We start from the raw sequence: 14,780 nt of genomic DNA on the forward strand, positions 1-14,780 counted from the left end.
CCTCAAATCAGATCTTTGGGGCTGTCTGTTCACACAATTTTTAGCAAGTGTCCAGATCTGTTCAGACAGGGCCACATTATTGAATCACCTGAGAGGATGCTGTGGCAACAAAGGCATCATCCAGCATCGAGTGATGTCACGGACTTTCAAAACTCATCTAAACTGTTCAGACTGAGAAGTTTCTTGTCCATAATGTGAAACTACCTTCCGTGTGTGGTTTCAATCCGTCTCGCAAAAATCTCATTTTTTGTGCTTTGTGACTGTTCAGACTGCAAAATAGCCATCCAGTTTAAATCTAGATGCGCTAAAAATCTGGTTTTGGCTGCCAGTCTGAACAAGGCCTTAGACTTTGATGGCCCCCATAAGTTATTATGTAGCAAATGTTTAGTGATGTTTTTTTGTTGTTGTTATTTCCTCTTCTGTTTGCTTCCTAATTTCTCTGTCCCCCAAAACCCCTTCCTGCTAGCTGCTTTCACCTAATAAATAAAACAAAATGAACAACCACAATGACAATGACTACATAAAATAGTTGCTTCTCATTTTTAACTGAACTACCAAAACAAACAAACCTTTGAACAATATTCTAAGTTAATAAGATGCACTTGTGTGTGCGTTATTATTGCAGCATGTCGAGAGCCTAAAGTTTCAGAGTTGGTCAGGCAGCGAATTCTTCCTCCACAAACACCATTCAGGTTTGTTTTTCTTGATTTTTTTAATGTTTTAATTGTATTATTATTTTCAATATTAATAATAAGAAGAATAAGAATATTAATTTCATTATGGATATGGAGACAGCTTTCTGAAACGTGTGTATATGAATTATAATAATAATAATAATAATAACAAAATAATGTAAAAACCTTCCTAAAATGTACATTTATCCACAATCAAAGAAAAAACAAATCACAATTTTTACTCGTCTTTTTTGTTCTGGCACTCAGAAAGACACCAGTACATAAATTGTACTCCACTGCAGTGGGCCGACAATTCCAGTCTGACGGTCCCACCAAAGGGCCACCAGTACCTTTGCAGTTGGCTACGGGTTTCCATCACCTTTACACGCACATTGAGTATGACTGTGTGTCCCCGTTCTACCACCATAATGGCAGCCCACGGCGTACTTGCCTAAAAACGGGGAAATGGAGTGGGCGTCATGTGTCTTGTTCACCAGGTGAGAGCAGTAGAGATTCATATTGTTATGTACATATGTTTAAAGCATTTTGCAACTCTTGCTAAATCACTGCTCCCGTGAAATAGTTTGAAAAAAGGTCATGAAACTTTTCCTCATTTGTAAACCCAGCAAGGTCCAAGTAGAAGTGTGAGATGATTTCTACATTTAGATACCAAATTGCAAGGACAGCATAAAAATACACTGGAAAAAAGGCACTGAAACATTGGAGATCCAAGAAACTTTTCACAGAGGTGATTAGTTGGGGACATTTACAATCTTGGGGTAGCTCACCAAAAATAGAAGAAGTTAAAAGACATTATACGATCGTTCAGGTTGATCAACTTGAAGCCTTATTCGCACAGTAATCTCGTGTCTCCTCCAAATCATCTGTATTTCTCTAGAGTATGGATGAGAGAGCTTCCCTCCTTAAATAGTTTAGTTTATATACCCCAAGAACCCTCAATTTCTTTGTTTCTGCGAAGGCTCATAGAATGGGTGAGTAGACTCCACACCTAGGGTTACCAACTTCCTGAGAAAAAAAAATAAAAATAAGGGACACCTCATTGGTAGAGCCGGCCGGCCCGATGACCGTCACCCTTTAATTATTATAATTATTTTTTTTGTATGTGAAAAGTGTTTTTTTTATTATGATTATAATATTATACTAATTTTACCCAAAACTGAATTAATTAGGTAAATATTTGAGTTAATATAAGCACATGGAAAACAATTATCAGCATGTATTTTAATACAATATACTACAATTAAAACTGACCTGCTAAATTTAAAATTGTATACAGTAATTTAACACTAAAAGTCCTGAGCCTTTATGTAGGTGTATAGGTGTGGGTGTGTTTTTGGCCATTTTTTAAAAATCCTTTTTTAAAAAGTGCAAACAAACTCTCAGGTAAAGTTTTTTTTTTTTTTTTCGCTTACAATTTAGGTACGTTGAAACTACCCTCAGCAATAACATTTTCGCAAATGATCACTCCAAATGTAATGAATTTGACAGAACACAAAAATATAATTAGTGAAGAACAAGAAAACAAATGATAATCATTTTGAACATGCTTTTTAATCTCGCTTCACTCAAACCTCTCATTTCCCACAATTTAACAGTATGTTGTCTTCCGTTAGCAACAGTACCTAGACAAATGAGATGAGTGGGAGTTCATATTGTCATTGTTCCGTCAGCTCATTGGTCAAAAAGCAGGATAGGCGGGTGAATGCGTTTTCCTGCACATTTTTGTAAAGCACCATACAAGTATTCATTCATTCTACAAACAAGACACTATTTTTGATTTTGATGATAATAAGAGACAAAGCATGTCCCTTGAAAGTTCAATAAGGGAAGCGGACTTTTGTTTCTGAATGATGCACGATTCTGTTTTTCAAGGGACAGTTGGCACCCCAAGAGGTGTGGATGCCCCTGCGGGGCAGCCCCAGTGCTCCACTGGCTTGCTGCTCCTGCAGTGTTTTTCTACGAAAACTCACGTGTTTACAAATAGCATATGGTAAATAGTGTTATACTTATAAAGCGCTTTTTCACCTTTCAAGGCCTCTGTAAAGACATCTTAGCCTGGTTAAATAACTTATCGGAGAAGTAACTTCAATAATTATTGTCAAATAGGTCTGTTCAGATACCACAAAAACTATTATAAAGACTTCAGGTAATGTCTATTGATATACTTGGTTTATTATGTTATACATAATGTTACTAAGGATTTGATGTACACAGACTAATAACAATCAGGGGTGAAAGTGGGCCGGAACAAAGTCCCGGCATAAAATACGGAGGCTGAACGGTCTCTAGCCCGAAAATATGACAGCATCTGTCAAACCTAAATGTTAAAAACAAAAACAAAAGAAAAAAAAAAAACCTTTCAGGCTGCAACACACGTTTCTCCAGGAAGAAAACAATTTACTTACATCAGATTTACATAAACATGTGTTGACAACAAGCCTAATAAATTGCTTGTGTAGCGTCATGCGTTTCCACCGATATTTATTATTTATTCATTTCTCCGAGAGCACAAAGTTTTCCCAGCATGTGTCTAATGAGTCCCGTCGATGACTTGATGTGTGCATGCGCTCAGCTAACCACCCTCCCTAGCCTGGACTCCAGTTGTCCGTTCATTGGGTGACATACTGACTTGTGATCAGCATGGATAGTTAGCTTTAACTGGTTCAAATGCACATGTTTTCTGGGACTGCAATGAGGTCCAGAAATGCTTGTCTCAAATGTGATACATTTGGCAATATAGTTAATGTGTACTTTGGACTTTTTTTGTTCATTTACCAAGTTAGGCTACTTTCTTATTTCCTTATTAATAAAAAAAAATAAAAAGTCGATGGTTGCGTTTTCTTCAAAATATATTCCATTTCACTGTGCATAATGTAAGTCATTTGTACTTATTTTTGTAAATGTATGTTACTTTGTTTCACATCATTGAAAAAATACAATTTTGAATGAAAATCAGTTCCTCGTATGCTTTGTTACAGAAAGTAATTAAGTCAAAATAGTACAGTAATTAATAATGCACTAGCCTAATGCATGTGTAAAACCTGTTGTGTTTGTATTATATGTCTAACTGCCAAAAGCAGTTTTCTTTTCATATCTGTGGTTTGGGAGGTTTGACACCCCCGCCCCACACCCAAAAAAAAAAAAAAAAAAAACTAAAAATCTGGCTCCGTGGCGATTTCTATGTCAGTGAGTTCCAGCAAGAAATTCTAGCCACTTTTACCCCTGATAAAAATACAGTTACATTTTGAGTTATGTAACAATTATGATGAATTGTGTCATCAAAATATACGACATAAGGCATGCATTTATTGTAAACAAAGCAACTACCAGGGAAAGCAAATACTGTGACATATACTGTACATCTAAAAGCAAATAAAGAAACAAATATATTTGCTTTAGGTACAGGAATTTCCGAACAGAGATAAGTAGACTGGTTTCATGATACAAGCTGAAACAGAGTATGCAGTTTTTTATATTTACCAGATATTCCCAACTTTTCACTAAGCTAATTACAGGGATATCTAGAATTTGAATATGCATATTTCTTCCATGGACGCTGATCATATGAGAACGTATCAAGAAAACCCATAATTGTTGGTGGTAACTATATTCGTTTACTTTGTAAATGCAGTTTTTGTCTTAGTAGGTGAATGGTGAGATAGTGTAAAGCGCTTTGAGTGCCTTGAAAGGTGGAAAAGTGCTATATAAGTGTAACACCATTAACCATTAACCATTAGTGTTAAGATAGGAATGCTAAACATGTCACGTTAATTTTTTAATTTTTTTATTTTCTTGTTAGGCATAAATTTTCCAGACTGGAATTACTTTGCATTTTAGTAAACTTGTAAATAGCAAGCATCTCATTTTTTTTTTTTTTTTGTGTACAAAAGAGCATTCAGAAGATAAGTGAAGGAAATTTCAACAACACTTTGTGTTGACACAGCTTCAATACAAGCCACAGTTACCCTGTCCTACTTGTTCATCACGGTCTTCCCCTCCTATCCTCTCATCCTGTCACCTCTTTGGCAGTGTGTGGGAAGCATCCAACCTTTGACCCTGAGAAGCCGGGAGAGGCTCATTGGCCTTGGCTAGTCGCCATCTACCGCCGCTCCACCAATGGTGCAGGCACCAAGGTGACCAAAGCAGATACTTACACCGGATCCGTAAAGAAGGATGGCAGCACAAGAGTGAGCAACGATTTGGAGGCTGCTGACTGGCAACTGGTGTGCAGTGGTGCTCTGGTGAACCAAAGGAGCGTCGTGGTTGCAGCCCACTGTGTGACACAATTGGGCAAGGTATATCCTCTGGATGCAACCAACATCAAGGTGGTGGTAGGGAAACACTATCGTGATGATCACAGGGAAAATAAAGGTCTTCAAAACTTGAGGGTAAGGTTTCAAAGGATTTGCCTAAGATTAACTATTGCGGCTTTGGCTACCCGATTTTGACTGACCATGTGGGAAACCCGCGTCACTTCCTCTGTAACCATGACACTGCTGTGATGGTGCATTGGTATGTATGTGACTATTTTAAACTGAATAACCTTTAGGAAATGGCAAGACCTGGGCCGTACAACACATGCGTGTACATAAAATTTGACATAAAACATTAAATATTATTAACTTTTATATATAATGTTTGAGCCGACCAGGACCCCAATTGATTCAGCGCATGCGCAAAATATGTATATTACCTATCGACCATTGATGGCGTTGTAGTTATTTATTTGACAAATTCAGACATATTAAAACATTATTCTTCAACACAGATGCTCTACTGGTTGAAAAATGATTAATTTCTAGGTCTCTGTCATTGCGGCTTGAGAGGAAGTGACTTATTTGCGCGTGTGCAGGGACAATCAGAGAGCTGGCTGGCTAATACATTTCAGCGTAAAACTTTATAGCGTTTGAATAAAGTTTTGAATTTCCATTTTTGTGTGTGCACATGCATTGTGCACATCACATGTCCTACCAGTTTAGAATAATTTATTTATTTAGCTGAATTTATCGCGCATACTGCATTTAATTTTTTGTCACCACCACAGCGACGTTACGGGTTGAGAGGAAGTCACAATCGGGTAGCCCTTTTAAGCCTTTTAAGTAACAATAACTTTCTGTCCTCCTCCCAAAGGTGGCCACCACCATTATTCACTCAAATTACGACCCTCATATTCTTGACTCGGACATAGCTGTCATCAAATTACTGGACAAAGCAAAGATTGGAGAGAAAGTTCAACCCCTCTGCCTGTCTGACATTCAGGATGAAGTTGAAACCTCTGGACAAGGCCTTGTGACAGGCTGGTCCCCGCTCCCTGACTCAGGCTTGGGGGCTGAAGAAAAAGTGAGAGTTGGCCTTGTTCAGCTCGCTGACATTGTCCCGTGTGAGCGGCAATACGCACGTAATGGGGTACCAGTCAGTGTTACGGACAACATGCTGTGTGCAAGCCAGAAACCGAACTATGGACCGTCTAATATATGTCCCTCTGACACTGGGGGAATCCTCATCCTCCCTGCACTCACTGACAACAAGGACAATCCCTCTGTTGGCTTCTCTCAAAGAGGAAACAAAAGATTTTGGAGGCTTCTAGGACTAGTAAGCTTTGGCTATGACCAGGGGGAGTGTGATCCTGAACTCTATACAGTTTACACACATGTAGCAAACTTTAAACTCTGGATAGAGAATAGCATGAAATAAAAAATACACCTGTATGACTCATATTTATATGCAATTTATCCTTCCTTCCTGTGTCTCTTGCCTCTTGTGTCTTGTTTTCCTTTACGTTATAGTCACTTTCTCACCCCCTTTTTAATGTGCTCTTGCTAGACACAGTGCCCTAAGTGATGGGTTGCTTTTACAGAAAATGTGTTTGATCATTGATTAGAAGACATCTTGGCCGTCAATGTGAGGTTAATGACTTGAAAATGACAAAAAGTTCATCTTTAAAATGAGCATATAATGTTTTGTATGTACACATTGGTATGTACTGTATATACAGCATATTGTGATGTATTGCTTTTTTTGTTAACTAATATGACTTCTGATGTACATATTATATGGAAAGAAACAAATTAACTTTTTTTTTTATTATTAAAGAAAGGGGAATTCTGGTTAGTGTGACAAATGATTTTTTAAAATTGTTGTTATTAATGGGGGATTCAGGTCAGAGTTTATGATATTGATGTTTTTGAATAGAAAACCCCTCTGCCTTCTCTTTGCCCACTGTGTTATGAAGCAAATTAATCCAGGTCAAAGCAGCACCATTTCCGCAACCATAAACGGAGCATATTATTCACATATCATTTCACTCCTCTGTGCTCAAATTAAATCAATTACTTCGAATCTGACCTGCTTCCATTACTCATGTTTTCGAATTGCACAAGGAAGCAATAAACGTACATTTCATTCTACAGTGGTTGGACAAAATAATGAAAACTAACATTATGGCATCACACTCATTGAACATAATTGTTAAAGAATGGCATGAGGAACATTGTAATGAAGTTGAGCATCTCATATGACCGGCACTATCCGTAGACCTCAACATTATTGAACATTCATGGTCAGTTTTAGAGATTCAATTAAGACGTCGATTTCCACCGCCATCGTCTCGAAAAGAGAGGCTATTCTAACTGAAGAATGGCTTAAAATTCCTTTGGAAACAATGCACAAGTTGTATGAATCAATACTTCGGAGATGACGCTGTACTTGCCACAAAAGGCGGACATACACCACATTAAATTAGTTTTTGTTTATTTTTTAAGTTGTTTCATTTATTTTGTCGAACCCCTGCATGTTAACACCATATAGGGTTATTCAAATCCAATGATTTTGTTCATACTTTTTATTTGCGACTACTAAACCTTAATAGTTTACATCTATACTTTTAGTTATTCGACTTGGACAGTATCCATCTTTCGAGTAGTTTTTGTGGTTTTCTTGTCCTCATTTTGTATAGCTGATGATCCTGCTTTTGTAAGTCTATTACTCTATTCCCGAATGCTACTCTAACTCCCCAGTCATCATATCAGAGAGCATCACTTCAATAAGTAAGTGCTGTAAGTCTGGCAAACAGGCTACAACTACACAAAAAGTGTGCTTTGCTGTTTTTCAGCTCCTTCCAAATGTGTATATTGTAACAAATCAGTCAGTTCTACTTTACTATAAGACTGTTTTAATTAGGAGTTGAGTAACAGTCCAATTAGAGACCAGATTTAGCTGTATTATTGTGTCCTTTTATAAATATCCCTTCGTAATATCCTTGACATTCGCATTACGTACATAAAAAATTAATCTGCTCCTGCTTTCAGTCATGCATTTACATCCCAGCAGATATTGTGTTTTCTCTGTGTTTCTTTCTTTCTTTTAATGAAGTGGAAATTCGTTTCATTATTATTCTGTTAATGACGTGGTGCTGTGTCCTCAGGCAGTGAGTAAGAAATGTATTTTCTTACAGGATTTCCCACCCTCCACCTGTTTTAGTTATGTTGTTTGATTTTATGTCTATTTCCATCATTCTTTTATTTAAATGAGGTGAAAAATGCAGCCCTCTGTTGCCATTATTCATTGAATCAGGACATCATTGATGATGGCTTTTTCTAGTTGGGATGCACACGCCTAAAGTACCACCAGAGGGGTATTGCACAAAACCAGGATAAGGGATTACTGTAAGTACATACTGTAGGTATAGGTTCTCCCGGATACTTTAAGCCTCAAATTGGTTGGACAAAAGTGCTTGTATTCTTGTATGCTCATGAAACTTCGTCAGAGCTGGAACGAAAACTTCATCATCACATCTGGCTCAAGTCTGGATGTGTCCCACCTTGCCCATTTCATTGAGCGTCAAGCTTGCGGCACGTGGAATTGAGCAACATCCACCATACTCACGTGCTTCCGAACCCACAAATACATTCTTCCAACTGATGCTGTCAAGTCCAGGCTAAGTACAAGCCTGTCGTACTTCGTATTGAGAAATACCAATAGTGTACTCAGTTGAGCTCTGGGCTACACTTCCACAAAGAGTGGGTGGTGTGAGAACATGTACTGTATGAGCCCTATAGTAGAAGTGAAAAATATTTTACCTAAAACTGACATTTTAATGCAGTTTCTTCAGACTATGTGCTTTTCTGACCATGCACAGTATGTATTGAGATGGATGAGATTAATTGAAACAGGAACTGTATATATTTTAAATTGGGATATTTCATAGTCGAATCATACACTCTTGAAATGATAAATTAATGTCAGTTGTATGAAAATAGTATGGTGTGATCGATATTAAGGGAAGGGAAGAAATAGCTATCGTATTTTTTCTTTATCAATATGACGTATAATACATGTTTTTGGAAAATCATTTTGAGATTAAGGGTACTGAAAGGGTTAATTCCGATTTACGCGGAAATTCGGGTTACTTTGCTAGCGTAGGAATGGAACTCGTTCGTAAACTGGGAACTACCTGTACTTTGTATTCAGCTGCTTCATCAAAAAAGTTGAGTATATATATATATACCAGTATATGAGTATACAGTATCGTATAGTATGAGTATACTGTATATATCAGTGTCAAAGACGGCACAGAGGTTCTAATCATGGCAGCACAGGAGCAATAGAGGCCCAGATATACCACTCCCAGGTGCAGGCTGTGCAAAGAGGGCTCTAAAACTGTCCAAAACATAATAGCAGGGTGTAACATACTGGCAGGAAAAGCATACATGGAATGCCATTACCAAGTAGCCGGTATAGTGTACAGAAAAAGCTGATCAGAGTATGGACTGGAGACCCCTAGATCACAATGGGAAACACCTTAAAAGGTGATGGAAAATGAGAGCACTAAGATCCTGTTGGACTTCCTGATACTGACTGATAAGATGGTCGTGGCAAACCAACTGGACATCGTGATCTTGGATAAGCAGCAGAGGACAGCCGTTGTGATCGATGTAGCCATCCACAGCAATGGCAATATCAGGAAAAAGGAACACAAGAAACTAGATAACTACCAAGGGGTCAAGGAGAAACTGAAGAGAGCCTGGAAGGTGAAAGCAACAGTGGTGCCCGTGATCATAGGAGCACTGGGGGCCGTGTCCCCCTCACTGGAGAAGTGGCTCCAGCAGATACCTCGAAAAACATCAGACATCTCTGTCCAGAAGCGCAGCCCATCCCTCCTCCTGCAGTCCTGCAAAGGAGCCATCGTCACCCCCCCATGATCCAGGGTGGTCCCCCGGGCAACCCGCGCTCCCATTAACCGGCCTTGAGGGATGGGAAGAGGGGACGCACCACCAGCCCTACCACTACCCTTGCTCGCTCACCCAGCCCACGAGCCACAACCGCAGCCCCCCAACCGGCACAGCATGCCACGGGACCCCCGGCGGCCCACCAAGCCCACGGCAGGGTCCCCCGCCGGAGCAGGCGACATCCAGCCAATACTCCGGTGTCCAGCCAGCAACCCGTGACAGAGCGCAGGGTGGATAACCAGGCAGAGAAGGGAGGGGAAGGCGGCGGCAGGAGAACGCCGAGGAGCCGCCGTGGGGCGACGCGAGATCGGAGCCCTGACCTCCCCCCACTCCCGCGGCCGGCAGCCCAGGCAGAGGGGAAGCCACGCCCCGGGAGCCATGCCATAGATAAAAAGTGTGGGACCCACCTACCAACCTATTTCTGTGGCTGCCAGGTTCCCGGCTGGAAGCCATTACCCAGCACCGTGATGGGATTGTATGGGGAGGGTAGTGCAAATTATGCATTAAAATAGGACAGCTCGGCTTGGGGCAGTTGGACCCCTGCATGGAATTTCTACCCAGCCGCCCGTCCCACCGCCCTTTGCCGGAACTGTCCCATGAAGTATGATGTGTGTGGTGCGTTAAAAAAGGTGCAGGATTGGCGGGGCCTGCCATGTGGAGGTAACCGTGAGGCAGCCTCCCCCAACAGGTCCCATACATCCCACAACCTTGGTGTGTGATGCATTAAAAATGGGGGAGGGACTGTATGGCCCGGTCCCAGCTCTCCCTGGAGGAAAGAATGAGTATGTAGGTGCCAGGGTGAAAGATATTTACAGTGCAAAGTGAGGAGTGCGTGAAATATGAGGCAGGCTCCCGCAGGCATGGCCCCCGTAGCTGATGGCTAGAAATCCGAGCAGTTATTGAACGCGACAAGAGCAATACCTCGCTCATTTGCACACGACCGCAACTTTCTACCTCCTCCTTCCTTTCTACTGCAACTCCGCCCGACGATGTAAAAAAATAAAAACAAAAATGCGATATTGGACAATTTCTCGCAGCACACCTGACGATCTCTCACGGCACACCGGTTGAAAAACACTGGTTTAGAGAGATCTTATGGGTAATAAGCATAACTGCTGTGTTAAGATGAGAGCAGCTTTTGTACAAAGGCGGAAGGCTTCTATAGTACATTCCCTTAGAACAGGGGTCCCCAACCTATTCCACTAAGGCACACTGTGGGTGCAGGATTTCATTCTTACCAAACAAGATGACAACACTTTTTCCCCAATCTGGTGTTTTACAAGTGCAATCAGTTGATTGCAGTCAGGTGTGGCTTGTTTTAGCAGAAGCCTCATTGGTTCAACTGTCTCTGCTGGATCGGCTGGAACAAAAACCAGGACCCACAGTGTGCCTTGAGGACTGGGTTGAAAACCCCTGCCTTAGAAGGCAAATGCATATTGGTCCGAGAGCAATAATGACAATCCTGCACCTATATTGTCCGACATCTTTCTAAAATGCTTTTATCAGCTAATATTGTCGCTGCTCGATATTATCTGACAACTCTAGTTTTTAAAATAAATAGTCAAATACGGGACATATGGCTAGGCTCTAATTGTCCTCTGAGGTTAGTCAAACCCATTGACTATCACCATTCAAATAAGTATTGGTGCCCAATAGAGGTTCTAGTCCAAGAAAGACCAGCAACTCTTTGATTTAAAGTTATATTTTGAAGTTTTAGTCAGTAGTTGCCAACCATTTTTTATTTTTTGCATGTACAAACTAATTTCACAATTTTATTTTACAAACCATTTTTTTCTGCCTCAAGCATCACTTTGATCCCATGGGAAATGTTTCACCAAATGAATGATGGTTATGGCACGATTCACAGGTACTGCACGTGTGCCAATGAGAGGTTGGTGCCGGTTCAGACATGCAGGAAAGACAGTAAGCAGTAGATGTTTTCGCTCTTGAAAGAAAATAGATATTTTTACAAGTGATGGAATTCCGTCCTGCTGATGAATGTCCATAAGCCCTGTACTAGCAATGTGATACCAAATAACGAGCTTGTAAAATAATATTAGTTAGTCACCGCTGTTCCAGCGATTGAGTCTGGCGACCGTCCGGCGGATCAAATTCCGAGGGCGGAGCAAGCCACAGCAAACAGACAGCGGAGTGGACCAATCAGCGACAGGCAGACGTGACGTTGTTAAAGCGACAAGTAATTAGGGTGAGCGGAGAATGAAGAAGTTTATTCAACATGGCTAGCGTGAGCCATGTTGACTGTTGTCAATGACTTGTGTCGATGTGGTTTTGGTAATTTAAAACTGGTTTTACCACGGATTGGAACATATTCTCGCCTCTCCCGTTCGCCATCTGTGTTGTTATAGTGACGAATTTTTGGCACATGAGAGTGACATAAGAACACGTCACACATATAAACGAATCTGATTGGACTGTTGATTTTGTACTTGCTCGAGAGGCCGTTAATGGGCTGGGTCCCAGACTATTTCTCACAGTGTTTGAAAAATACAGGGAGAATAGTCTGGCGGTGCCAGGCAATTAGTTAGTATTATGAGTATTTTCGGAAGAGTAATTCTTAACACTGCTTGGTATTGAAATAAGCAATTTTCGAAAATAAACGCATAACTTATGTGCCACCTTTAACCCAACACTGCTTGGATGCGTTCTGGACCTTAGTTTAAAGACTTATTTTATTATTTTTTTTTTTTTAATGCATGTCTCAAAGTTGGTGCTAACTAAGGTTAACGTTTTGCGCTTCTTTGAGGTTTGGGATGCAAATAAACGTGCTCAAATGGGAGCAGTAGAGCGAGGCCCGGATCAAGTATAGGCTGTATATTCTGCCAACTGGGGATGACAGTCCCAAATGAGATCACACAAAGTTGAAAGAACTGGCTGAGAAAACGGAAGGTTTAGGTCTGCTTAGGGTAGTAACTTATTTTGTTTTGTGCCTATATTAAAAAATACAAACTGATACAAAATCAAGCATTTGTGGAAATTTTCTGTGTAATGTAGACATTATGTTGAAGTTTAACACAAAACAAGATGATTTTTTAAAACAATTATTCATAACTGTTAACACAGTTACATCAGACAGAAGATTAACGCCACCTTCAGAAACAGGACTTCAAACTTATTAGAATACATACTGTACATTACTGAAGCGTGTCGGTTATTCATTCATTCATTACAATCTGACAAATGTGATGTCAAAGACAAAGCATTTTATACAGGAGTTGGAGTATCTGACTGTTCGCTGTTGGCTTTTGACCTCTTAGGCAAACACCACGTGTTCATGTTGTTGTAACCCAGGGGTGTCCGAACTGGTCTTCAAGGGTCGGTGTGGGTTCTGGTTTTTGTTCCTATCAATCAAGCACAGACAGTTTAACCCTTTAACACCGAACGTGTCGGCGGCGACAAAATTACGCATATCATCTTTGAAGCCTCGTAACGGTGTAATTACGTCACCCACGTACCGCTGGTTGGTCTCATTTGAAAGTGCGGAAGTTGAGGTCCACGCCCATTTTAATTTGAAGTCAATCGACCGAGTAAAACGGGTAATAACGTCATTTAAGTTTTATAGTTTTATTGCCCTCCGAAATAAGCAGTAAAGTGCTTATGGCTGCAAAAAGCATGCTTATTTCATGTTTCACGTGGACCACTTGGATGTGTGTGGAAGCGATCGATATATTTATTCAATTTTTTTTAATCCTCCCACCATGAAAATGAGTGACTTCCTGGATTTTTGAAGAATGAGAATGTGACGTCAGTGGGATAAACATCTTCAATATACAGCCAATACTACAGTATGCAGAACGACTCGAGTTTCAGGTGATTTTGCGGATAATTTCATTTATTTTTTGCATCATGCCAGCCCAGTGTGCTGCAGGCTTTTGTTGCTGCACCAGGGAGAGGCATGTGAGCCTTTTTGGGTTTCAAAAAGTTCCCATTCACCGCTGATAATGGCCAAAACAAGTCCGACATCTGTGGGACCATTGTGAGGTAAGTAAGCTATAGTACGTGTTTTATACTATGTCAAATACTGGGATTATGGCACACATTTTAATAAGGAGGTGGCTTGCATTTTGTTGGTGAACTGAAAATACTCCCTGTCCACAGAGAAGGCCACACGGCCAACTTGTCCCACACCATGGTCACTGACCATTAAAGGCATGCCCGCCGAGAATGCGCTTTCCTCGGCTTGGCCACGAGCACCACCCTGCTCCGATGTTGGACGGTTTGACTGGCAGATCCAGCCCGCTCGGTCCTATACGTGTGCCTGCTGAGAATGCGCTTTCCTTGGCTTGGACACGAGCAGCGCCCCGCTCTGACTTCAGCCGGTTCGGCTGGCCGATCCAGCCCGCTCGGTCCTATTCTCGTGCCTGCCGAGAATGCGCTTTCATCGGCTTGGCCACGGGCAGCACCCCGCTCCGATGTCGGTTGGTTTGTCCACCGAGAATGGGCTATTTTCGGTGTTCACTCCCAGTGACGAGCACTGCCGTGGCCGCAGCAGAACGACGCTCTTTGCTCCGTCTCCGAAGCCGGGGCAGGGAAATACCATAAATCGGACTAACTCCGGTGGCATAAAATACCGTTCGGAAGAGGAAATTGCCAGTTTTGACTACTATAATGTAGTAATTTTGCCCTGTTGTACTGAATAAATACATTTTTATTATTTTATATTCCATTTAGCACAAGACAGTTATTTGTCATCACCATTCCATTTATTTAGCAGTTGGGGAAAAATACTTAGATAAAAAGAATATCCTGTAAAATTATTGGAATAGAAAACTGAAGTATTCATGACATTTTGGACATTTTGCTCCTCTCTGTCGTATTTTCCTCATTCTGAATCTTCACC

At 40.8% G+C, this 14,780-nt stretch overlaps 1 protein-coding gene across 4 annotated transcripts in view; it reads left to right on the top strand.

The window, feature by feature from the left end:
- The window catches only part of pamr1b (peptidase domain containing associated with muscle regeneration 1b), a 43,713-nt gene extending 36,679 nt beyond the window's left edge, over nucleotides 1-7,034 (top strand). For all 4 annotated transcript variants that reach the window (XM_057837875.1, XM_057837876.1, XM_057837877.1 and 1 more), the window contains 4 exons: nucleotides 626-692; nucleotides 942-1,171; nucleotides 4,725-5,083; nucleotides 5,826-7,034. In XM_057837875.1, coding sequence (XP_057693858.1) covers nucleotides 626-692; nucleotides 942-1,171; nucleotides 4,725-5,083; nucleotides 5,826-6,389 — 1,220 coding nt within the window. In that variant the 3' untranslated portion in view covers nucleotides 6,390-7,034. The remainder of the gene's footprint in view (nucleotides 1-625; nucleotides 693-941; nucleotides 1,172-4,724; nucleotides 5,084-5,825) is intronic.
- The last annotated feature ends 7,746 nt before the right edge of the window (nucleotides 7,035-14,780 follow it).

The sequence above is a fragment of the Corythoichthys intestinalis genome, chromosome 5, assembly GCF_030265065.1.
Source record: "Corythoichthys intestinalis isolate RoL2023-P3 chromosome 5, ASM3026506v1, whole genome shotgun sequence".
Taxonomy (NCBI): Eukaryota; Metazoa; Chordata; class Actinopteri; order Syngnathiformes; family Syngnathidae; genus Corythoichthys; species Corythoichthys intestinalis.